This window comes from Leopardus geoffroyi, chromosome D1 (assembly GCF_018350155.1).
Source record: "Leopardus geoffroyi isolate Oge1 chromosome D1, O.geoffroyi_Oge1_pat1.0, whole genome shotgun sequence".
Lineage (NCBI taxonomy): Eukaryota > Metazoa > Chordata > Mammalia > Carnivora > Felidae > Leopardus > Leopardus geoffroyi.
Window position 1 is genome coordinate 109731502 of NC_059329.1, and position 25542 is coordinate 109757043.

The window sequence follows — 25542 nt, forward strand, 5'->3', positions numbered from 1 at the left end:
AGCGCCTGCGCGGCGGGGTTCTCGGTCGCCAGCCATTCCTGGGGAGGACTGCCGGCCGGTCGGACGTCTTGCCTGTCGCTGGAGGAGAGGTCCCGGCTCCCCGGGAAGGCGGCTGCGGCGGCAAAATGAAGATATTCGTGGGAAACGTCGATGGGGCAGATACAACGCCAGAGGAGCTAGCAGCCCTCTTCGCGCCCTACGGCACGGTCATGAGCTGCGCCGTCATGAAACAGTTCGCCTTCGTGCACATGCGCGAGAATGCAGGCGCGCTGCGCGCCATCGAGGCCCTGCACGGCCACGAGCTGCGGCCTGGGCGCGCGCTCGTGGTGGAGATGTCGCGCCCACGGCCTCTTAACACTTGGAAGATTTTCGTGGGCAATGTGTCGGCTGCGTGCACGAGCCAGGAATTGCGCAGCCTTTTCGAGCGCCGCGGACGCGTCATCGAGTGTGACGTGGTGAAAGGTAACGCGGAGGCGCGCGGGGGCGGGGGCGCGGGCGCGCTCTGGGCACTCTGCTTGTTAGCCACGCCCCTTTCCCGGGGGTCGGTCACCGCGCGGTTGGGGAGGGTGGGGAAGTCGCGGGAGCGAGGCCGGAGGTGTTGGGGGCGCGATGGGTAGAGCCACCCTCCTTCCCTGCGGTCCAAGCACCATTCTCCAGATAGGAGGAAGTGGCTCTGGGTGGGTTCGGCGGCCACTGTGAGCCGAGCTACGGGGCCGGGGACGCGCCTGAGAGACTTGCGAGTATACCGGGGGCGCGCCTTCCACTGGTCTCCTGGGCCTGGCACCGAGCGGAAATTGGGAAGTGACGGGCACAAGCCGGATCATGGAGCGGGGAAGATTTCGCCACTTCCCCACTTCCTCTCCAGACGTCGGTCAGAGCAAGGGAAGAGGGAAAAGGTGGGGGCTGACGCCCCAAGGCCACCCTCGTGTTCCCTGCCGATGAATGCTCCCGAGCGGAAGGTAACGGGGCCCTTGGACGTTTCTCGGGCTGGGATTTTCTAGCATTGTGTGGCATGGGTCTACTCATGGGTATATAGTTACTCGTGGGTACAGGAGGGACCCCTTTCCGAACCACTTTGGCCTTTCAACATTGTTAGGTGGGTTAGGCGTGGCAACGCTGTATTCCAAGTCCCTCAAACTTGGGTTTTGTTTTTTTTTTTTTCCCTTGGGATCGATTTTATATATCTATATCTATATATTTATATCCCACTATAGATACAGATATAGATATATATAAACTGAAAACCCCGGCCTTTTGAATGGGGAAGGAGGCTTGTTTTATGAAGGCCTCTTCTCTTTAGCCTTTACTTGCCAAGCCCATGCCCTCAGGGCAGTGTTCTTTTATAACTTGGTGATTTTGCAAGGGGGCATATACTCTGTGGCTGAGGGGGACGTGGAGAGGGGCGTGTGAGAGGTCTTCGTTAAACATTGGCTAAACAAATTTACTTGTTCATCGGCTTTGCTGGAGTAGTCTAATTCTTAGGGCAGATCCCCAGTTTGCCTTTTCTTTGAGGAAAATGTATCACTGTAATCTAGGTCTGGCTTCCTTTTTGGGACCCAGTTGACTTTTTTTGTAGTCTAGGTTCCTATCCTGTAAGTTCTTTTTCTTTTATGTTGGCAAGGTTTGGTGGGATCGTCCTCGTGTATGTGGCCAGTCTCTGTTCCTCTTGTGAACAGATCAGAATTAACTTTGCCCTGCCATCTTCAAGGATGCAACCTGGGGGAGTATCTGATGCCCTACTCCTGGTGTTGAATTCATACCTACCCATACTCTGAAAAGTTTGGGGGGATAGGAACTAAATGGGTGCAGGTGCCTTTTTCCACCAAGACACTTCATTTGCTGTCCTAATAAGGCATATTTTGGGGGCCATTCCTTGTCCTTTCTGCAGCTGGGGAAGCGTAAAGGGTTGTAGTCTCCACTACTAAGAGCAGTTCTTGTTCTGCATTAATATTGCATTCTATTTTCCTCAACTCAGGTTATGCCAGTCCACGACTCTCCGGAATCGGGCTTTCCTGCTGGGTGCTCTTAAGGCAGGCTGTATGGTGCATTGATTTTTGCTTTGTTTAAAGAGTAGGAAGGACTCCAGATTGGGCATCTGGCCAGGAAACCAGTGGGGGTACATGACTCCTGATGACAGTTGTGTGTTTAATTGACCTACCACATTTCTTTTGCGGTTCTTAGGCAAGATGACTACTAGATTGGGAGTCTAGAAACTAACATCTGAGGGGGACAGTCTCCATGGAACTCATTGGTCAAGAAACTTGCTTTCAGGTGGTAGAGGAAACTAAAAATTTGCCTGGATTCGCTCTGGACTGATACCAAGTGACAGTGGCGGGGAGGGTGAAGTGTATAACTGCATGTGGTTTGTAGAACTCTTGGCTGACTCCGAGAGAGTGAAAGTTTTGTCTATTTTGTTCTTTTGTAAACACCCAGAAATGTGTTAAACTTTCTCAGTAGTGATTAGTTGTTATTTGTGGTTATCCTGGTAAGTAACAGAGCTTCTGCTATACTTTGATGTGAGAGACTTTGGGAAAGATTTGACTGTCTTGTCCTCCACTGATGTTTTTCTATTTCTCTGGGGTGAAAGAAAGTGTGGCTTTTAAGTTGGGAATGTAGCAGAAGAGACTGGCTCTGGCTCTAGAAAAACGCATTTCTTGGGTTGGGAATGGGCATTCGATGATCGAGTCCTCTGGTGTTGGCTGTCAGGTCTTTGAAAAGCACAGAAGCTTAAGGTTGCATAAGACAACCAGTTCTATTTCATTTCATAGGGGAAAAACATAGTTGCTTGGTTACCCCTGAAGCTTCTATGTGATTTGATTTATGAAGCAAAAATCTCCGTGGCAACAGTGGATTGTAACCACTCTCCACGGCTATTGGGTGTTCCAAGATGAAGTATGAGAGTTGCTGACAGCTTTAGGAACCATTTAGGCTTCAGGGGAGGTGTGAAAGGCAGAAGAGGAAACCGTTTCCTCTTTTTTTTTTTTTTTTTTTTTCTTGGTGGGTGGCCATTTTTTCCTCCTATACACAAATCTGTAGGGTAAAGTTAGAGGTTTTTAATTCTTCTCAGGATAGGAAAACTCCTTTTTCTGCCCAAATCAAGAGATGGATGCTTAATTGACTGAGATACTGAGGCGCCACTCTGGATTCTCTTAACTTTGGTTCTAGAGGAATTGTGATGCCACCAGACCAATAGGTGATCTCTGTAAAACATTGCTTGCTCTAGTGCCTTTAAATGCAGTGGATTTCCCTCACAGGTTACTGTTTCTTAAACTAGCTTTCCAGGCAGAGTTCTCTAGGTTTCTGGTTTTTCATCGTCCTAGGAGTAATTGGATTCCTGGGCATCTTTGATAGGGTTAGGTGTTGCTTTTGGCTTCTGGCTGTAACAGGGTTAACCCTGATACAATTGAGTCAGCTGGATCACTAAGTCACACTTCTCTTTAATGTCAGGATTAGGAACATTTTGATGTAAATTGGTTATAATTGTATTTGAGGGCTTTTAAAAAAATCAGTTTCTAGAACTCCTCTGGGTGGTAAATTGAAATTGTACATGTGAAATCTCAGTTTTCAAATTTCAACTTGGTTGGTTTCTTAATAAAACCTGGCTAAGGTAAGGAGTAGACAGTGGGATGTCCTGTTGCTCTTGTAAACCCTTTGAAGTTGTTGTTGTTTTTGTTGGGTGTTTTTTTTCCCCTAGTTTGTTCCGGTCTCAGGAATTTGTAGATAGTTTAGCCAGGACTATAATATCATTCATTAATAGTCTCTCACACTGCCTGGAGGTTTTTTTTTTCCATTTCCCTTAATCTGCCTACAAGCTCCCACTTTTTGTTTGTCCTTGCATTCTCTGGAGGGTCAGCTCAGTCTCTGCTTTTAAAGACATCACTGACCACCAGTATCTATTTTTAACTCCCTCTACCCAAAGTGGAGATGAGAGATCATAAGACAGTTCTAGTACTCTGTGGCTAGGCTGAAAGGAACATTTTTGCCTTAATTGGCAGGTAAGGAATCAGGTTCTAACCATGGGGGTGTGAGGACTGAGAGTTGTGATAGTTGATTTTGTTTTTTTAATCCTCTCTGGCAGGTTCCAAGTTTGCATGTATAAATGGTATGGTAGCTTTTGTTTTTTATTATTAGAGATAAAAGATAATATTCTGTAGGGAGTGAAGCCTATGGTTATTCCTAGGCCTGAATAATCGTCATAATTCTTTGTTATCATATAGCTATTTATATTTTACAAGGTGCTTTTATCTTATTTGAATCTCCTAACTTGGAGGTGGGTAGGACAGATTTGCTAACTCAGCGATATCTGGATCTGTAATTGAGGCTTTTAAGTGCCTAACCAAGGATTCCTTTTGCATGTCATACTTCTGATTTATGCCTTGTTGATTATTTTTTCATTTCTATGAGAAGCAGGTTGGTGGCATTGCCTCACAAGAAGAAAAATGACTTGCTTTCTGGGAGCAGCCAGAGAGGGCATCCCAGTATGAATCTAGAAATTAGGATGCTTGTTTAGAGGTCGTTTAAAAGGATTTGTTATCTGCAGGAATGGAACCTGGTGATTTCATCTAGGTAGTTTTTCATTTCCTAAATTGATGTGAGATGGTATCTTGGTACTTGGTACTTAAGTAGCCATGGATCCAGATGGGTTTAAGTGCATGGCCTTATTTGCCATGAGCATAGTCTCGTCATTGTTTTTCAGATCTTGCTTATACCATTGTGATATGTGATTTTGGACATGAATAAGAATTTCTTCCCACTCCCCTTTCTAAAATTTTCTCCTGTGTGGTAGAGGAGTAGGACTTTGAGATCAACATCCTATCTTAAGCTTATATCCCACCACAGTTCATTCAAATCCTGAATGAGGACTTCAGGGGTAACCTATTTAGCAGAGCCTGCAAGCTGCACTTACTGCAATTTCTCACCTTGAAGCTTAAGAAACAAGATCTTTCCTGTAAACTGTCTGTTCTGTGAACAGGAGCCCAAAGGGGTAAGGTATACGTCTGTACTTTGAAGAGGAACCAGTAGAGGATATAATGTAGCCTGGGGGATAGAGGCTTGGGCCTGATCTCAGCCAAGAGGCTCGGTTTCCATTCCCACGCCTCATTGGCTTACATGAGTTCCAGCTTCTCCTCTTGAATTTCTTGTTGTGTTAATATGGTCTTGCTTTATATATTGACTTCTCAGGGATAGGCTGGTGTAGTGAAAGGGCAAGGAAGAGCTGGGATTCTGTTCCTGGCTTCAAGACATTTTGATTTAGAGCAAGCCGTACAAATTCTCTGAGCACATTTGTCCACCTGTAAGATGGAGATAATGATGCTTTGCTCTGCGTACCTCACAGGATTGTTGTGAGGCCCAAATGAAGGCCTATGCATGGAAATACTTTGAGAACAGAAGTACTCTGAAAAAAAAAAAAAAAAAAAAGGAGAGATCACATTGGAGAACGTTAATGAACTGTGCACTGCACTCTAATTTTCTTGATTTAGTTGGACCCTGGGCTGAGATACGGGTCATGCCAAGACATAAGTGGTCTTTTCCAGTATTTCAGAGTTAAGCTTCAAAGGTGAGCAGTAGTGTTTGGTGACCTTGGGTTAGAGAATGCTAAATAATTGAGTGATCCAGGAACCCTTTCTGTGTTTTGTCTGGTGGTTTATTTACACTCACAAGAGCTGTGAAGATTTTTATCCTGTGTTGCTGTTCATCTTTGCTCTTCTCTCACCAGAGAGTTGAGTTGAGTGATGTGGCGGGGGAAAGGGGAGAATAGGGAGAACACGTAGGGAAAGGTGACCACTTGAGACAGAAGCTTTGTTATGTGGGAACCATGTTTTATGACCTACTCCTGGAGAGGAGGGTTTGGAGGCCTGGAGGTAGCTGGCAACAGCTGGGTGCTGTTGTGTGTCCAGTTTGGGACCCATCAGGTAGCATGCCCTGCCCCCCTAATCGCTAACCCTCTGTCTGCTGCTTTATCAGACTACGCGTTTGTTCACATGGAGAAGGAAGCAGATGCCAAAGCCGCCATCGCGCAGCTCAACGGCAAAGAAGTGAAGGGCAAGCGCATCAACGTGGAACTCTCAACCAAGGGTCAGAAGAAGGGGCCCGGCCTGGCTATCCAGTCTGGGGACAAGACCAAGAAACCAGGGGCTGGGGATACGGCATTCCCTGGAACTGGTGGCTTCTCTGCCACCTTCGACTACCAGCAGGCTTTTGGCAACAGCACTGGTGGCTTTGATGGGCAAGCCCGTCAGCCCACACCACCCTTCTTTGGTCGCGACCGCAGCCCCCTGCGCCGTTCACCTCCCCGAGCCTCCTATGTGGCTCCTCTGACGGCCCAGCCAGCCACCTACCGGGCCCAGCCCTCAGTGTCGTTGGGAGCTGCCTACAGGGCCCAGCCATCTGCCTCTTTGGGTGTCGGCTATCGGACTCAGCCCATGACAGCCCAGGCAGCCTCTTACCGCGCTCAGCCCTCTGTCTCCCTTGGGGCCCCATACAGGGGCCAGCTGGCTAGTCCTAGCTCCCAGTCTGCTGCAGCTTCCTCGCTTGGCCCATATGGTGGAGCTCAGCCCTCGGCCTCAGCCCTCTCCTCCTATGGGGGTCAGCCAGCTGCGGCTTCCTCGCTCAACTCCTATGGGGCTCAGGGTTCCTCCCTTGCCTCCTATGGTAACCAGCCATCCTCTTATGGCGCGCAGGCTGCCTCCTCCTATGGGGTTCGTGCGGCTGCCTCCTCTTACAACACCCAGGGAGCAGCTTCCTCCCTAGGCTCCTATGGGGCCCAGGCAGCCTCCTATGGAGCCCAGTCTGCAGCCTCCTCACTTGCTTATGGGGCCCAGGCAGCTTCTTACAATGCCCAGCCCTCGGCCTCTTACAATGCCCAGTCTGCCCCGTATGCTGCACAGCAGGCTGCTTCCTACTCTTCCCAGCCGGCTGCCTATGTGGCACAGCCAGCTACAGCTGCTGCCTATGCCAGCCAACCAGCTGCCTATGCTGCACAAGCCACTACCCCAATGGCTGGCTCCTATGGGGCCCAGCCGGTTGTTCAGACCCAGCTGAATAGTTATGGGGCTCAAGCATCAATGGGCCTGTCAGGCTCCTATGGGGCTCAATCAGCTGCTGCGGCCACTGGCTCCTATGGTGCTGCAGCTGCCTATGGGGCCCAGCCTTCTGCCACCCTGGCAGCTCCGTACCGCGCTCAGTCGTCAGCCTCATTGGCTGCTTCCTATGCTGCCCAGCAGCATCCCCAGGCTGCTGCCTCCTACCGTGGCCAGCCGGGCAATGCCTACGATGGGGCAGGTCAGCCGTCTGCAGCCTACCTGTCCATGTCCCAGGGGGCCGTTGCCAACGCCAACAGCACCCCGCCGCCCTATGAGCGTACCCGTCTCTCCCCACCCCGGGCCAGCTACGACGATCCCTACAAAAAGGCTGTCGCCATGTCGAAAAGGTACTGTATGCCCCCCCGCCTCTGCCCCCAGCTGGGGCTTAGGGCAAGGGGCTGAGGTTGGCATGGGAGGGAAACTGGAGCCATTGGCCCCTCCTTTGGTCTTCTCTCATCTACTCCCATGGGATGTCCAAAGGCCGAGGGGGGTGATGTCTGTAAACTTTTTTGATCACCAGGGTTCAGGTGGAGCATTAGTGCTCAGCCTGGGGTGGTACCAGCTAGTCAGGCTGGGAAAAGTGTCACCTGTCTAGGCTACCCCAAGTGCCATTGGAGCTACTGCCTGCAAGATTGTGGCCCATAGCCTTTCCCACTGTCTCAAGGATCCTTAAGCCTGTTATGTGGTTGTCCTGGCTTTGGTAGGGTGGGTTTGAAATAGTCCCTTTGGCACTCACTGGCTGAAGGCAAGGTGTATGAGGTGCGTCCACTCTTTGGGAAGTTGGGGACCTTGCTTTCGTCCGCCGTTCTGTTGATAAACAACCAAGGTCTTTCTGTGTAGGGCCCAGGGTGGGGATAATTTGTTTGTGGTTTGGGAATGTAGACCAAAATCTACCTTGGCCAGTTGAGAAGGGAGGGCTTCAGTGGTGGGCTTGGTTTCCCACTGGTTGAACCAGGCTTGATTTCTTGCCCTGGATAGGGTGATGAGCCTTCGGACAAAATCTTGTTTGTTGGAGACCAATCTGATCACACCCTCCCTGTCCCCATTGGCATCTCCCCCATGCCCACCTGGAGCCCTCCCCTCAATTGTCTCATTCACCAACTGTCTTCTTCTCTCGACTAGGTATGGTTCCGACCGGCGTTTAGCCGAGCTCTCTGATTACCGCCGTTTATCAGAGTCGCAGCTTTCGTTCCGCCGCTCGCCGACAAAGTCCTCGCTGGATTACCGTCGCCTGCCCGATGCCCATTCCGATTACGCACGCTATTCGGGCTCCTATAATGATTACCTGCGGGCAGCTCAGATGCACTCTGGCTACCAGCGCCGCATGTAGGGCCATCCTGGCATGGGGCACCACAGGGAGGGAAGGAGAGGAGAGGTCGGGTAGGGTGCAGGCCCAGGTTATAACCACTGGCCCATACCTCTCCCGTTTGCGGTTTTTCATCCCCTCTACCCTGTGGGCCTTCCCCAGGAGATGATCCTTTTGAGTGTTCGGCAGTAACCTACTTTGTTCCTTCGCCTCAGCAGCAAATCTTGCTACTGGCTCTAGATCTGCGGTTTCCCCTCTCCCCTGCCTCCCATCTCCCCAGGATGGGAATTTCTTTTATGTTTTTATTTTTTCCTGGCTCCCTTTTATTTTTGTGCGCGATATTTAAGGTCGTCTGGATGGGGAAGCAACCTGCAACTGAGGTCGGCGGCGCCTTTTTCTTTTTAGATGTGAGGGAGGCCAGGAAAAGGTTAGCTTAACCATTTCCTGTGCGCCAGTGTGCCAGCAGTCCAGGGGGCCCTGACTTTGTCCCACTATAGACTGTGTTGAGACTGAGTTCCTGTCGGGACGGTCGGTATATGTCCAAATCCCTACTGACCCCCTGATGTTCTAGCTGATGCTGAGTGGCACAGTCCCACATCCCCATCTCCCCAAGTAGGTGGTGTTAGAAAACCTTAATTTTTTTTCCCTTTTGTATGGACTACAAATAAAACTTGGGGCAATTTGCAGTTTGGAAACCTGGTTGTCATTGTCTTGATTGCACTCAGTTTCAGAGAAGCCAGTTTGACATCCAGGAAGACATGACAGCTAAAGGAAAGGCAGCTGGAGAATCCAGGGCAGATGAGGAAAGGGGTTTGAATGTGGGAACTAGTGATTTCCCTGCTGCCCAGAGGGATTTAGGTCATCGTCGTCCCGTTAGTCTGCCATCTTTAGGACTGGAGAGTCCAGACCAAGTTGCTCGGACTTCCTCAGCCCTTAAGTTGAATTAATCACACCAAGTGCAGTAAGTTTATTTGCCCATTTCCCCCTGATTTATCTCCAATTCGGAAACAACCTGTGCTCCAAGCAGGATGGTTCTGGGGTATGGCTTCTCAAGTGAGAAGTGGGGAAATGGACTGCTTTGGTGCTTATAAGGCTAGTGGATCCTTCAGGCAGTGGGCTTGAGTGAGTGCTGGAGCTGGGACCCGGAAAGGAGCCAGTAGTGGGGTAAGGGTGGTGTCTGTCTGGTTCTTCCCTGTGGTTGGAGAGAGGAGGAGCAGGGACGATTGGAAGCAGGTATGGGGGATATGGCCATAAACCTGGTATTTCGCCTGTTGAACATCACCATGGAGTGTCCTTCCTGCGTCCTGCCAACTTCTGCCATCAGTTCCCTGAGACTTCCCCCGTCTCCATTTGTTAGGGTTTCCAGATGTTTTCTTCCTGGATTTATATTTGAAGGTGTCCTCACAGACTGGAAAGGGGGGTGAGGTACAAGCATAACCCAAGTAGGGATGTTGGGATAGAGTGAGAAATTGAAGATTCTTTCTGTACTTTTATTCTGGGACTGGGGTTGAGAGGACCTGGGCAAAAAAAAAAAAAAAAAAAAAAAAAAGTTCCAGCCAGGGACAAAATGGAGGCTTGGGTTCACCAATAAATGAGTGAACAGAAGACTGGTTGGGTAGGAACCTACTGCTGTTCCTTTGGGAAAGGGGGCTTTAGAGATTTGATTTGGGAGCCTTTTGGGGCAAGGTGGTTTTGGGGAATTGTGTGTGTCAATCAAGTGGAGTTCAGGTGGGTTCTTTTCTGCCTTTCACTGGTTCCTTGGGAACTTGCCTTGTGACAAAGGAGTTTGCCCCAAGTGTTCCCTTCCCTCTGCCCAGTGGGCAGAAAAGCATATGATCTTTATAAGAATGAGCTCTTGTGGATGCTAACTGGGGTAATCTTGGGGGGTGGGGTACTGGGGCCATAGCTCTTTCCTTGCTCTTTCTGCTCACTGCTTTACCTGCAGGTGCTTTGCTGCTCCTTTTCATTTCTTTGAAGGACTGGGAGGGGGGAGTCTGAGAGGTTTCTTGTCACTTCTGCAGGGAGGGTGGGGTGATCTGAGGACCAAGCTAACAAACTTAGCTCTGGTTATTACTCTGGAAAGTAGAGGGGTTGGTTGATTACAGGGCTGTGATTGTGGCCTGTGCATTTGTAATATTTCTTTGTCATGTGGCTTTCTGTTTTCCTTTCTCCAGTGTGAGGGTTCTGCCACTATTCCAATCCTGTGGTTCCTGTGAAAAACAGCTTAATGTGCTCTTGGGGCCAGTGTTGATGTTCTTTATTGCAGCCCAAGTTCTTCAGAGTGATGTGGCCTAGATGATCACTCTTAACTGCCTAACATCTTTAGGTCCTGATGCCTTTGCTGCCTCAGCCCTCAAGGTTTTCGTTGTTCAAGCAGAAGAGGTTACAAAGCTAAATCATTTGTCATTCTCTTCTTTCTTGCAGATTGTTTTAAAATTTCCTTCTTTCTCTTTTATTTAAATTACGCCACCTGTGTTAATCCTGTAGCCCACTCTTCATACTTTGCTTTTTGTGGATTTCTGAGTTCTTGGGTCCTATAACTTGGAGATGGTTGGGTTGAGTGAATGGGAGGACATACATTTAATGGGTGTTTTGGGATAAGAGGGTGGGGAATATGGACTCCCAGGTTTTGCACTCCTGCATCTATCACCACTACAACTTGACCTTCATTGGAGAAGTTAAAGATGATTTACTCCTGGAATGAGACCACATAGAGGCTTCTAGCCTTGTCAGCCTATTCTCTTCTGAGGTTTGGACCTTGTTTCACATTCTGTCTGGGGTAGGCCTGGGACCCCATCCCTTCTAGTGGAGGTAATGGAAGTATCATTCAATGGTCACCCTCTGGGTAGGCTGCTTTTCTAGTCCTGCCCATCAGTTAAGCTTGGCCAAAGTCTGTGTATAGACTGGTGGTTCTCCAGTCATTTTGTCCTATCAAGCCAAGTAAGCTGACCCTAATAGGGGATGACTTGGGTTATAGTGAAAATAATTTCCTAGATTTATGGACTAGTATGATATGTAATCAAAGTTTGGGTAATAGAGAAGATAAGATGTAAAGCAAGTGAAAAATTTATGTTCACCTAAATTATAGTTACCTTTAGATCATAAAGGGTAGAATCAAGTTTTCTGGGGGCGGGGGGTAGTTCTTAAAAGTTACTTCAAACGTAGTGTAAATCATTTGAAATATTGTGTCTGTAGTGCCAGAAATACACTATTAAGTAGCTGAGCCCTTGGGCTGACCTTGAATTTATAATGTGGGGAGGCAGGACCTACCTCATTGAACTAGTTACGGTTAATAAGCAATGCTAGGGTAGTGGAAGATAAGGGGCAGTTCCACTAGTTAAAATGTTCTGGAGATGGGATTTGTTTGAATGGAAAATTGACTTGGCACAGAATGAGTAGGGGGGTTGGCTGTAAAATCAGGTTTCCTGAGTCTGAATTGTGTTTCTGTCACTTAGCTGTGTAATCTTGGGCCTGTCAGGAACTCTGTCTTAGGTTTTTCATCTATAAAATGGAAATTTTATAGATGAAAACATTTATTGAACACTTGCTAAGCACTGATAAAGTGCTTTTTCATACAGTAACTTCATTTAATCTTCATTGCAACCCAAATGCCATTATTTCTAAACCTGTTTTTTAAATGGAGAAATTAAGGCTGTAGATCAAGTAATTTTTCTTTAAATATTCTTTTTTGGGAGAGCACAAGTTGGGGAGGGACAGAGAGGGGGAAAGAGGATGGGAAGCGGGCTCTGTGCCAACGGGCTGACAGCAGCGTGCCCAATGTGGGACTCAAACTCATGAACTGGGAGATAGTGACCTGAGCTGAAATTGGACGCTCAACCACTGAACCCCCCCAGGTGCCCCTTAAGAAACTTTTTGTAAGATCATATGGTTAGAAAGCAGTAGATCAAGGAATTGAGTCATTTTGAATTGAACTGTCTAGGACTTTGCTCGTAATCGTTATAATGCCATGGAAGGATCAAATGAGAACATGTGACAAGTGTGGGGCCTCATGTATAGTCACTGCTTATTAAATGCTAGCCGTCTCATAGACCCGAATTAGGACATTCTGGGGAGATTGGGGTGGCCTGGTGGAGCTGTCAGACAGCTGAGCAAAGGACTGTGGATGTAGGTGTGAGTGCAGTACATAAGAACAACAGTGAAGCAGTGGATTTTTTAAATCAGTGCCACCTAGGAGTGAAGTAGGCCATGGATCACACCGGTTTTTGTCATGTCCAGTCTCAGGCAACACTGTTCAGTGTCCTGGGATCATATTCTCCTTGGGTATGGAAAAGAAAGGTTAGGGGTAGGGAACCTGCAAAGACATTAAGGGGAGGCTAAGAGTGTAGCTGCCAGTGGGATTGGAGGCTTAGGAAGTTTGCTTGACTGGCTTAGTCAAGGAAGGCCAGTCTGAATATTCCTGGAGAATACTGGTTTTTAATTTGAACTTTTATTAAACCAGTACTCATTTCTGGACAGGAGCCAGTAATTAACATGTATAAATTACACATACTCACCCCAAAAGGTATGAAAGTAATAGCTTGTTTGTTCACATTTGAATGTTTTTCACAGATATCTGTGTTTCCCCCCTAAGTTTGGATTTGTCCCTCATTTCCTTTTCAAGAGCCAGGCTCCAAGCACTTTTGTCTTTTCAAAATCTGCAGTCAGAATGTATATTTATGCTTGGTTATGACAGATACCTGCTTTCTAGATGACTTTTTGAAGAAGTCAGTTTACCTTTGAGGTGCTTGGTAACCTGATCCAAATTAAGAATCAACAAGATGGTATTTACAGTGTTCTGGACAAAGTGCTTTAAAACAAATTTTTTTTTAAAGTATATTTATTTTTGAGAGAGAATGAGAGTGTGGAAGGGGCAGAGAGGGGGAGAGAGAAAATCCGAAGAACCCCACCAACCATGAGATCATGATCTGAGCCAAAGCCAAGAGTCAGATGCTTAACCTTAGACTGAGCCACCCAGGTGCCCCTGGACAAGGTGCTTTTAAAATACTGCATTCAATCCTATTTTGCATACTTGGGGTGGTAGAAGATTTGGACCAGATGTCTTTAATTTATAAACCTTAAGGGTTGAGTATTAAGCTCCTTTAGTACTCAGTAAAATAGAGTCGGATAGGTGAACATCAGTGTGAACCACAAATCGAACCACAGTCGAACCACAAATGTCTTCCTGTCTAAAGCTTCATTTTGCAGCATTTGTCAAACTGGTAATCCTGGTGATGAAAAGCTGTAGCATAGGTTACCCCCTGGCTTTTGGGCACCTGCTTTTTCTGTTTGAGGGAGACTGGAAAGTATACTAGGTGATATGAATCAAGTGCTTGTTTTTAGAACTAAGTGTCCATGATCTTAAGCTGATATTGACTGAAAATCTCGTCATTTCTCCTTTTGGTTTCCAAGAAGTTAACTCCTGCATTCACCCATGTGTTAACTTAGTCAACAAATAATTGGGTGCCTACCATGTTTCAGGTGCATTTCTAACACTGAGGATAGAGTAAGGAAGAAGAAAAGGTCCCTGCCCTCGAACAAATTATTTGATGGGAGGTAGGAGGTAGGAGAAAGAAATGGAATGAACAAATAGGATTTCAAGTGATGGTAAGTATTTGGAAAAATAACATGAAGTCATGGGATGGAGTTCCAAGGTAGGCTTTTGGAGTAGGAGGATGTCTAGATGGGGTGGCCACTGAAGCACCTGGAGAAAGAACATTCCAGTCTGAATGAACTTGGAACAAAAAGGCCAGTGGGGTGGAGCATAGTATGTATGGGTGGGGTGGGAGTGGGGTGAGGCGAGTGGGGGTTGTTAAAGAGATTAGGAGATTCTGGCAAGAACCAGATCAGGTAGGGTAAGTGAAAATTTTCCAGTGCAGTGTATTTTAAGAAGAGGGGGATGATTTAATGTGCTTTATACAGTTGGATGAGCTTGCAAAATGAAACAAATATAAGTCCACCATAAGGCTTTTCAGAAGGTAAATCAAGTAATGAGATTGGGCTGGGGGGGGGGGGCGGTGGCGGCGGCGGTACTGTGATCTGCAAACTGGCATGGATTGTGATCCTGAGATTTATATTCCCAGTCCTTTCTGCGTTGGACCTGGAGAGATTCCTAGTTTTATAGAGCGAGTTGATCTCATCTTCTTTGGTATTTTGGAAGAAAGTTTATCTCCAGGGCTGTTGGGACACACAGAATTTGGAAGATCAAACTGAAAGGACCTGAGAGGATTTCTATACCAGATGAGTTTCCCTGCAGATTGAATGGTGAACCCCATATGATGCCGGCCCCCTCAAAAGGGCACACACATGCAGCTGACTAACATAGAATTGATTTTCTTCGTCACTGATTATATTGCCTTTACTCAGATTCCGTATATAAGAATCCACAATGAAAATGGACCAAGATTAGTGTCGACCACATCTGTAAATGTATTATTTTGATGTTTTTAGGCCCTTTGCTCTTCCCACTCTAGAGTAAGTTCTTGACCGGTTTTCCAGCATTTGGTTCCTGAGTCATGTCAGGTTTTTAAACCCATTTCCATAACTTCCAACTCCTTTCTCTTTCTGCCCTCCCTCCCCCTTTGGGGCTGCTGTGGACGGTCGTGTGTTATGTCATCTCCATTCATGATCCCCTTCCTCATAGAGAATTCATTGCTTTTATCATGTTCTTTTCAGCCAGCACCTTCCCCACTTCCCTCCTCAAAAGCTGCCTTGCAAAGGGTCATTGCTTGCTCAGTGAGGATGGAATTCTGTGAAGAAGCCAAAGGATGAGAAAAAATGTGATGAGGGAGGCCAGACGCTCTGGAGAATGCTGTTTTGATTGTATTTTGTTTATAGCTTCATGTGATTAGGCTCTTCGCTCTAAGGTCGGTTCTAGGAGTTTAAACCTACAGCTCTGGCCCATGGCACCCAATAAAATAAAACAAAAAACTTCGCTGCTCCAGTTTTTTCTCAGGGTGGGGTGGGGGTGTTTTCAGTCTACGTGGTCACACAGAAACCGTTTCTTCATCTTGGACCCACTTCGGGAGGCTGGTTCCTCGAGGGAACTTGTCTCCTCAGTGCCTCCAAGTAACGCAGCCTCCAACCGGGCTCACTTGGGACCGTTATAACCTAATTGAAGCCGCGCCCATTAACCGTTTCCAGAGTTCCTTTCACCACCCATGACCGTAGTTTTGATCTGGGGCGAGCTCCGGACTCCGAGGGCTACGGTGTGGATTCTTGGGCAAAGGAGGAGGTTGGTTCTTCCGGTGGGGACGCTTCGTTATTTTTCTTACCTGGCATTTGGGTCTGCGTAAGCTATCGTTCGTAGCATCCTGGCTGCGAAGGGGTGGTGGCTGGGAGTTTAGAGGGAGAAATTTGGAGAAGGCAAAATGGAGCGGGGGATATTGTCAAGATGTGCACGTGTTGATGGCGAAACATTTCGGAAGCTTCACAAAATTGGCGCCACGAAGCTAAAGACCGCCACACCGGAGCCTTAGCTCGCTCCGCCTAATGGCGGGTCGCACCCGGGCGAAGCCCACGTTTGTAGTTCCTCCCTCACGCCGACCTCTTACCCAATCAGTGACTTCGGCTTCGCGAGATAGGCGCTCATTGGCATTCGCGTAAAAGCTCAGGGGTTACTGACGTTTCCACCTCTTCCCGGCCTCTCAGGTAATTGGCGTTGGTGGTAACCAATCAGGAAGAGGAACCACGGGAACGCCTGCCTTTAACTTTACCGAGCAGCCAATCCGGTGGTAGGCTCACCTCCCCTTCTACCCAGAGTCACTGCTGCGGCCGTCGCCATTTTAGCGTTTTGTCAGAAGCGTCTGCGCCGCGAGGAAGAGCCCCTGCTGGTTTCCGTGCGGGTGAGAGACTCCGAGCCCCTCCGTTGCCTCTCTTTTCTCTCTTAAATTTCTTATCTCACTCCTTTGGGCTTCAGGGGTATCCTAGTGGGGTCACGGCCTCCGCACCCGTCTCTGAGAGCCGACCTCGGTGCTGGGCATTGCGCGGTAAGCCTGAAGCAGCCCTTCCCCCACGACCTCCCCCGAGAATACCTTCCTTTATCCCCACATTGCCCCCTACCCGACTTGGCTCGGTTTCCTGCTCTGAGGTTTCCATAGAGATTACCGCGCTCCTTTAGACTTAGAAAAATTGAAACCTGTTTCGAGAATTTTTTAGGCTATGAGACATTGTTGTCTGACTGATGAGTCTGAAGCCCCTTTCTTTGGCCACGCATTTCCCCATCCCGCAGGAGCTCGTAGGACAGCACCCCGACAGAGGCGTTCCCCACTCCTGCACTTCCTGTAGTCTCCTCATGCCTTGCTCTCCGGCTCAGGTCTCCGGTTCACTGCTTCCAAAGGAAACCCTAAAATGAAGCTATTATAAGGCCCACTTTTCCGGAAATGGTGGCTACTTACTCCGTTGCGGGAGGAAGAGCTGATTCACAATTTCAGTGGTCAGTCCAGGCAGCCTGCAGTTAGACCTTTCGTTTTCTGACCTCCCAGTGGATAGAAAAGCCCAGTATCCCCAGCGCTGCATGTATGCTCTCACTTTCATTTCCATTTTCGTTAGAAGCTGTCCAACTCTTATCAAACCCTTTGTCTACTAAGGAGTTTTCTGTTACATTTTCTCCTCATTCTAGGGTTCTACACCCGGTATTGTGGCAGGCCTCCTTATTTCCACTTTTCCTTTGATTGTTGTGTGGAGGTAGGAGTGTGAGAGAGGAGAACTGGAAATATTTGCTAGAGTGAAAGGATTTGGCCGGGGTTTTTTGTTTGTTTTTGTTTTAACTGATGTGAGCCTAAGGTCTTTTGTTAGAAATTTTGTTTCTTCTTACACAGGCTGTGTCGAGATGGTGAAGCTGTTTATTGGTAACCTGCCCCGGGAGGCCACAGAGCAGGAGATTCGCTCACTCTTCGAGCAGTATGGGAAGGTGCTGGAATGTGACATCATTAAGAACTACGGCTTTGTGCACATAGAAGACAAGACGGCGGCCGAGGATGCCATACGCAACCTGCACCACTACAAGCTGCATGGGGTGAACATCAATGTGGAAGCCAGCAAGAATAAGAGCAAAACCTCCACCAAGTTGCATGTGGGCAACATCAGTCCCACCTGTACCAACAAAGAGCTTCGGGCCAAGTTTGAGGAGTATGGTCCAGTCATCGAATGTGACATCGTGAAAGATTATGCTTTCGTGCACATGGAGCGGGCAGAGGATGCAGTGGAGGCCATCAGGGGCCTTGACAACACAGAGTTTCAAGGTGAACCACCCTCTTTGGGAAGAGGGCTGAACACAGCCTGTGTGCAGAAAATAGGTTGGATAAGTAAGGGGAGGGGTTTGGGGGTACAAATAGAGCTGTTGGCTGGCTGACGGTGATTCATTGCAGGTGATATACTTAAAATGGAGAATGCATGGAAATTCGAGGCTTTAACTTAGACCAGTCCCTTTGGGAAAACACCCGTGGCTTTAGTTTGGAACTCTTAAGGCTTTTATGTCTATTAGTGCAGAAGTCTTTTCCTTTGATTTTCCCACTTATCTTTTTTTTCCTTCCCTTTTTCTTGATAGTAGAGCACATTTTAGTGGTTCACTCTGAATTTATTGCTTCAGCCCAGTATCAGCATTATGCTTTATTTTACATATGAAGAACCTGACAAACCCAAAAGCGTCTTAACACTTTTGGGGAGCAGAATCCCTGCTAAGCTCCCCCACCTCATCCCAACTCCTAACTTCCCAGCAAAGGTAATTAGTTATTAAATAACTAATGTTGAGATAACTAGTGTTTTTAAAGGGCTATCGCTCTTGTTCCTTTTCAGTTATGCTTGTACCAAGAGGTTCTGTTTTGAGGATGAGGTCACTCCAGAATAAGAGTCTGATTTCAGGAGTTGCTGAGGAGGGGATATTGGGGTTTGGGGGCAATAATGGCAATGTCTTTTCACTGTTTGAGGGTGGACTCAACATCCTTGGTGAGTAGAGCCCTTAGATGGGTGTTATCTTAGAGCCTTGACTAGATTGTTAGTGTACCCAGAGGGCAGTATGAGTGATGGTATGGATTGTTGCTTTATTTGGAAAGTTTTATCTTTTCTTAGTTTGAGTTCTGAGCTCCTGTGGCAAGAGTGGCAATCAGGAAGGGTGAGTGTGGTAACCATGGTGAGTTGCTAATTTTTCTTCCATCCCACCATCCCCTTGTGTCCCCCGTAGCAAAAAAGAGCTTTTTCCCTTTGATCGTAACTACTTCCAAATTACGGGGTAGTCCTATAATTCCTTGCTACATTTTTAAACTGTATTCCAACCTTTTTAGCCCAAACAAGGTAGTTACTGCTTCCTTTTCTGAGTACTCTCTTGTTAAGTCATTGCTCCTGTTTTGTGTGTTTATTTCCCTTAGATTGGACCTTTCTTAGAGCTGGAGGTCCAGTCGTTCTCCCAACTTAACAGTGCACTGTGTCGTGGGTATTGCTGTGCATTATTAAAGAAAAGTGTCACTAGTCTCTCAGGTCTAGTTTGTTTTTCCTTTTTAATTGGTAAGTTGAGAATTAACTTGCTGCCAACAACTTAATTGGGAACAAAGGCTGCTTTTGTGGAGGGTTTGTGGTATAATACCTAATTTTTGGACCCTCTTCTCCACTTCAATCCAGTCATAGAGTGGGTGGTAGCTTCTGATTGTAGCAGGTACATGTGTAGCAGGAGACCAGTGTGTACTGACTCAGGACAACCTGTCCTTATGCATAACTCTTGAGTATGAACTGTAGGCTCTGTGGTGCTATTTCTGCTTATTTATATTTTCATTACTTAGTTATTCTCCTTAGTATTGTGTAGTAGAGTTCTATGTGTATATGGAGCAACGGAATTTATTAAGATGGTTTTTCAGTTTCTCAGTGTTGGGTGTATTCTCTATTGTTTGCCCATTTTAAAGATCTCTATTGTAGATATTTTTAAAGGTTTAGTTTCTTTTCCTGGTTTTGGAATTGACGCATCCTTAGATCAGGGCATTAGTTAACGACCTTAATGTCATGAATGTGCTTGTTTAGTTCCTTGGTTGCACCTGTTCTCTCTGGTTTTGTTAGGTGCCAAGGTGGCCCCGAGGGCAAATACCAGAGGGACATAGTGAGCACTTTAAAGCATTTCAGTACTTAATTGTGTATCTAAGCTTCTAACTTGCGGTCTATCTACACTTAGATGTAATGTTTACAACAGGATTTTTTGGGGGTAGTTTGATCCTTCCACCTCCCTTTTCCTTCTCTAGCTTCCCAGGGCTTTAATTTTGCATGTGAAATTGTCTATTTACTGATTCTGTAATGTTGTATGAGTAGATGATCTATCTGTTGACTCTCCTCTGCTTGTAACCATTCACTTTATCATCTGCATGTTTTGGTACACTAGCCAATTGCATTGGAAGTTTTTCCTGGAATTTTGCTTACCAATAAATTGGTAGATCATGTTAGGTCAAAGCTGTTCCTGCGAAAAGATTTAAACCTTAAGTTTCTTCAGAAAAGTGTCTTTTGTTAAGTTTTCAGAAGTAATATTTTTTTATTTCTAGAATATAAATTGTAATATTCAGCAAAAAGTAGTATTTAGTGTGTGTTCTTACCATCTTTCAGATCCCTAGTTTAAGGAGAAAAAGTACTTTAGTCTTGTTAATGAATTATTTGATCCACTAATACTACTGGTTATTCTCCCCATTTTTCTCATTTCCCTCCCCTTTTTCTTCCATGTTTTTCATAATCTTTTTAAAAATTTAGGCATTTTGTGAATTGCCTGTCCTATTTCCTTAGACCCTATCAGGAAGTCCCTAAAGTTGTCAGATTGTAAAGAATCATTGTTAGAATGAATATCAGGACCAACAATTTAAAGGACTCTGTTAAAGGGGAAGGCTGTCCTTCAATGCATATGATTGTCCCTTTTCCCCCAATTCACGAGTGATTTTCCCACAAATCTTGAAACTTGCTTATCACATTCAGTCATGGATCAGGTCTGGGTTATATTCTCTATCAGTGGTAACTTTCAGGTCTTATTCTCTTTGATTTTTGGAGTGGGGAACTGGGGAACTGGCCTTTGTAGTGTCCTGCTTAATGAAATCAGTCTTGATGGTGAAGATTGGAAATGTGAGAATCTTGTGGAGCACTCATACAGTTTCTTTTGTCATTGGGCTATTGTTCAGGGTAGTTCTTGTCTAGTTACTTGGCAAAGGATGAGGTGCTTATTATTGGGCCCAAGCTTTAAACTAGTGTTAGAGCTGAAACGTTTCTTCATCTTACTGATCTTTGTCTTTAAACGGGTCATTGTATTGAATTTATGTAGTGGACTTTTTTTTTTTTTTTTTTAACTTAAAAAAAAAAAAATCTTTTGGCAAGGAATCCTGCATTAGTGTTGTCTAAGTAAAGCCATTGCTATGACCAGTGTCTGGGGTAGGGGCGGGGGCTATGACTAAGAGTGATAGCAACCCTTCTTGCGTCTGTTTCTTCAAGGCAAACGAATGCACGTGCAGTTGTCCACCAGCCGGCTTAGGACTGCGCCCGGGATGGGAGACCAGAGCGGCTGCTATCGGTGCGGGAAAGAGGGGCACTGGTCCAAAGAGTGTCCGATAGATCGTTCTGGCCGAGTGGCAGACTTTACCGAGCAATATAATGAGCAATATGGAGCAGTGCGTACACCTTACACCATGAGCTATGGGGATTCATTGTATTACAACAACGCGTACGGAGCGCTCGATGCCTACTACAAGCGCTGCCGTGCTGCCCGGTCCTATGAGGCAGTGGCAGCTGCAGCTGCCTCTGCCTATAATTACGCAGAGCAGACCCTGTCCCAGCTGCCACAAGTCCAGAACACAGCCATGGCCAGTCACCTCACCTCCACCTCTCTCGATCCCTACGATAGACACCTGTTGCCGACCTCAGGAGCTGCTGCTGCTACAGCTGCTGCTGCTGCAGCAGCCGCTGCTGCTGTTACTGCAGCTTCCACTTCATATTACGGGCGGGATCGGAGCCCCCTGCGTCGCGCTACAGCCCCAGTCCCCACTGTTGGAGAGGGCTACGGTTACGGGCATGAGAGTGAGTTGTCCCAAGCTTCGGCGGCCGCGCGGAATTCCTTGTACGACATGGCCCGGTATGAGCGGGAGCAGTATGCGGATCGGGCGCGGTATTCAGCTTTTTAAAGCTTGAGGTGAGAGCGGTGGGTGTCCCCTGTTCTGGTTTTGCCATCCCTCCTGCAGCCTACAGGCTCCAGTTAGGCTGCCCTGCTTGCTTGCTTTTGCGGGGTTAGGGTAAGGTTACTACTAGCATGGCAGAGACTAGGGGAAGTCCTTAATTACTTAACTTTTTGAAATATATAAACATCCTTAGCCCTCATGGCTACTTTTCCAGGGCTCCTAGTATTGGGAGTCAATCTGATGCTATTTGTGCCTGGAAAAATGAAGAATGGTGTGATGAATGTTGGATCACACCTATGTGCTGTAATTGAACTGAACCTGGGACCCATTTATTCAGAATGAGGTGTGCTGTTTCTCAGAGCCTTTGTTGAATTCCTAGGTGTGTGACATTATTAAGGTTTGTAAGTTTCCTGTTCTGCTTTGTGCTATGTGAAAGGTCTGATATGACCTAGAGTAATATAAAATCCATAACTAGTTAACTAGTCATCACTGCTCAGGTCCCTGTTACTGTGAAGACTATCCAGGTGGCATCATCTTAATCTTGAAGCAGCATTTTCTGACATTCCTGAACAGTTCACTCCCTATGAGCTTTATAGAAAAAACTTCTTTGATGGTAAGTTGGGGCAGAGAGAAGAAAAGGTATCTTTTAGTTTATAAAGCTTTCAATAAGGAGTCTGAGGCATAGACTCAAATCCAACTTCTCCACTCAGCTCAGATTTATTCCCTGAATAGAGTGCCCACCCTGTTGCTCTATCTTTGAATCTGTCCTATAAAAGAACCTGTTTACTCTGTTCAATTTTTTTTTTTTAACTGTCCCACAGAGTTCTGGTGGACATTCTTTCTGCTTCTTCAAGGTATATGGTGATATAAATATGAATGAACACCAGGGTTGGGAGCTTTGCCTTAAGCAAATTACTCCCTTCATCTTCCCACTAGTTATGGGCATTTAATACTCTTGAACCAGCTCTACCTTGAGTCCTCTGGCTTTTTCCTATACTATACATTTTGAGCCTCATGATCCATTTGGCTCTACTTGAGTATATTCTTTGTGATACTTGCCAGCTTTGGGCTCTAGGTGTTTTGAGATTGCTGTTGTATTAAATGATGATTCTCAGATACCCTTTGTTTTGGGGGAACCCCCAGTTCTCAGTGTGTCCCAGACATTACCATTGATCTGTAATTTTGTAGTGTCAGGGTGAGTGAGATTCTGTCATCTTTTAGTTAAGGCAGAAGGTATGTGACTTGCCAGAGATTATTGGATAGGAAATCACTGGTAGGGCTGGAAAAGAAACGTGAATGACTTGATATGTAGATTACATATGCCCTCTACTACATTCTTTAGTTTCTTCCCTAGGCAGAGTTGGATGCCCTCAGGTCTTAAAGATTGTTCAGTTGATGCTACTTTGACTAGACCTTGAATGATTTTTAACCTGGACCTTGGTACTAAACCCAGATTCAAACATACTTTTGACTTTTACCCCAGAGAGCTAATTGGAACCTTTTTTTTTTTTTTTTTTTTTCCTGCCCTCCAGTGACAATTTGGGACATGGAATTACCTTTTCTGAGGAATGCTGATGTTAACATCAAGAGAAATGAATTATCTTTGCCTACACTCATCAAAGAATATTTGCTGTTTAATTTAGAGAAGGACCTCAGTCTGGGATTGCTTGACCTTCCCAGTTTCTCTCTGGCCTTTAAGCTCATTTACTTTTAGAGATTATTGTGATACTGGGGACGGGTACAAGTAAACTTAAAAGGAGTGTCAAGTTACCAGACTTTGTAAAGATGTTCTTTGAAGTTTTAAGTAGGAAGCCCTTTTGAGCTTTGCTGTAAAGCCCCTGTATTGTGCTCTCTTGCAGGTGGGATGTGTGTGGGCTGAAATTCCGAGCTGCGGTTGTGCATGAGAATACACCCTTCGTGGTACCCCATCTCCGGGACGTTCTCGGCTCTGTACGTTCAGTCCCTCAGGAACCGTGGACCTTAATTTACCTTGCTAAATTCAGACCACCTCTTCCTTTCCTCTTTCCTGCCCATTTTCCTGTTCTTCCTGTTCTTCAATACTTCTGTAGTTTCCCATTTATGTTCTGTTCTCCCAGCAGGCCTCATTGCGTGCAGAAACTGTGGTGGGGGGTCTGCTGTCTCCCTGCCTCCTGCTTCCGGTGGGTGTTGGACTTGGGAATGACCTTGGTGAGAGTGTCACTGCTCCTGAGTCTTTTTGGCCCAAAGGCTTGTGGCGGGTAGACACATAGAGTTGGATCACTTTTTTTTTCCAGTGAAATAAATGGTTTTTCAACTTAGGGCATGTGTGCTTTGAGAGCGTTCTTGCTTGGGCTTGTGTCTGGGTTCTTTATTTGTCCCTGGAAGAGAAGGGGTGGGTATAAAGTTTGACATTACAGCCCTGGGTGAACATCACTGCAGTTACTTTTTTTTATTGTAGATAGGTCTTACAGGTGCCAAAGGAAGAACCCAGGCAGGTAGCTTTATTCCAGTAAAGACTTCTTTCCACTAGTCCACCTTTGTAATGAAACCAACCACTTGGTCGTGGTTTCAAGATGTCAGTCTTTCCTTGCTTGAGAAATAAATCCTCACCCACCTCTTAATACCATTTCAACCACTTAGTCAATACATCTAGTTTGATTTATTTCCAAGATAGAATTCTAGGAAAAGGAAGTATTTGAGGGAATAGGAGATGAGCTTTCAGTTTTCGTGCCATATGGAAAAACAAAGTTGTGGCACTGTCAGCATTCTGCTGCTACCCTAGGCCAGTAAGTAACACTTTTTGATGCCTCTCACCATCTATTTTTATAGTTGTGCTAAAATCCAAAGAGTGCCCTGAATGGTCCCACTAGCACCTTGTTACTTGTACTTACAGCCTTTCAAATGATTGGCACAGAAACAGAACCCAGCAGCGAGCTTTAGATTGTTCAATAATGAGCATGGGGGTGAGTGCAAAGAAGAACCACTGCCTCTTAGTTCCACGGTTCAACAGATGGTCTTCCAGACTGTGGGGTTTTGTGTTTTTTTTTTTTTTTTGTCTGTACCTTGGTTCCAGTTTTAACATACATAGTAGGCCTGGATGTAGGATATTTTCTAGAATCATTCACTCAACAAATAGTACCTACCATATGCCTTTTGGAAAGGTGGGTTGTGGTGATGGGAGATCAGAAAAAGGATCTGGTCTTTAGTTGGGTGATTTCTCAGATTTTTCTGCTTAAGCTTGTACCATACTGGTTCTAATTGGTAGTTGGCCAAAATGGAAATAATTGTAGGGATACAACTTGTAACTACTAAATGTTTGCTCTGTGTGAAACCCAGTGATTGGTCTTTTATGTGTTACTCCATTTAATCCAGTAACCATTTTTCTGTCAATTAAAATATTTTATTTCTCTCTTATCCTCAAAACATAATTGCTAGTGATTAAGATAGCAGTTCCAAGAAAACTATTGGTCGAGTTAAGGGGATTAGGGATGGGAAGAGTTACTAGCTCCTACAGATGAGAAGTGGTCAATAACAAGATTATGAGTAAAGTCTAAGTACTTTTGTCTTGCATTTGTCTTTGTTAATCTTTTGGTAGGTTGGTTTTCTTCCAGTGCCACTTTTTAGAGGGTGGTGCCCACTTTGATCCCTTTTACTCTGAAAAGATAGACCCATCACTCTTTGGTACAGCTATAGATACACCCTTTGGTCTGAAAAGTGGAGTTGGAAAGTTTAAAAAGATAGAGACTAACAGTATTCATTGAAGGAGTAATTTGATTCTCTGCAAGATACTGTTCTAGGTGCTGGGTGTAGTTATGGAGCTTAAAGTGTAAGTGGGGACAAAACATATTGTCAAATAGAGCATTTTATTTATATGGGAATGGTGGGAGGCTTTTCTGAGGTGTTGGCATATCGTAGTAGTCATGTATGGGAGTAATACATTTTTGTTTTATAAAACATGCTGTCTGGTTACAAATTTGAAGGGAGTCATTCCTACTTTCTGCTTTGAGAGTATGATCTCCCTGTAACAGACCACCTAAGAGTACTTTTTCATGAC

The 25542-nt window shown here is 46.0% G+C and overlaps 2 protein-coding genes across 6 annotated transcripts; both read left to right on the forward strand.

The window, feature by feature from the left end:
- On the forward strand, window positions 1-17335 carry RBM14 (RNA binding motif protein 14). Of its 4 annotated transcripts, none has more exons than XM_045485956.1 (3): window positions 1-462; window positions 5965-7429; window positions 8205-9083. In XM_045485956.1, the coding sequence occupies exons 1-3, from the start codon at window positions 126-128 to the stop codon at window positions 8410-8412; spliced, it is 2010 nt and encodes a 669-aa protein (XP_045341912.1). In that variant the 5' UTR covers window positions 1-125; the 3' UTR covers window positions 8413-9083. The 4 variants fall into 4 exon arrangements, 3 of the variants coding, with proteins under 3 accessions (XP_045341912.1, XP_045341914.1, XP_045341913.1); XR_006714299.1 differs by lacking the exons at window positions 5965-7429; window positions 8205-9083 and adding exons at window positions 16036-16229; window positions 17205-17335 and having other exon boundaries at window positions 25-462; XM_045485958.1 differs by having other exon boundaries at window positions 25-462; window positions 5965-6075.
- Window positions 17216-23806, forward strand: LOC123601965 (RNA-binding protein 4). Of its 2 annotated transcripts, XM_045485959.1 has the most exons (3): window positions 17216-17627; window positions 20830-21523; window positions 23369-23806. In XM_045485959.1, the coding sequence occupies exons 1-2, from the start codon at window positions 17216-17218 to the stop codon at window positions 21513-21515; spliced, it is 1098 nt and encodes a 365-aa protein (XP_045341915.1). In that variant the 3' UTR covers window positions 21516-21523; window positions 23369-23806. The 2 variants fall into 2 exon arrangements, with proteins under 2 accessions (XP_045341915.1, XP_045341917.1); XM_045485961.1 differs by lacking the exon at window positions 20830-21523.
- Window positions 23807-25542: the final 1736 nt, after the last annotated feature.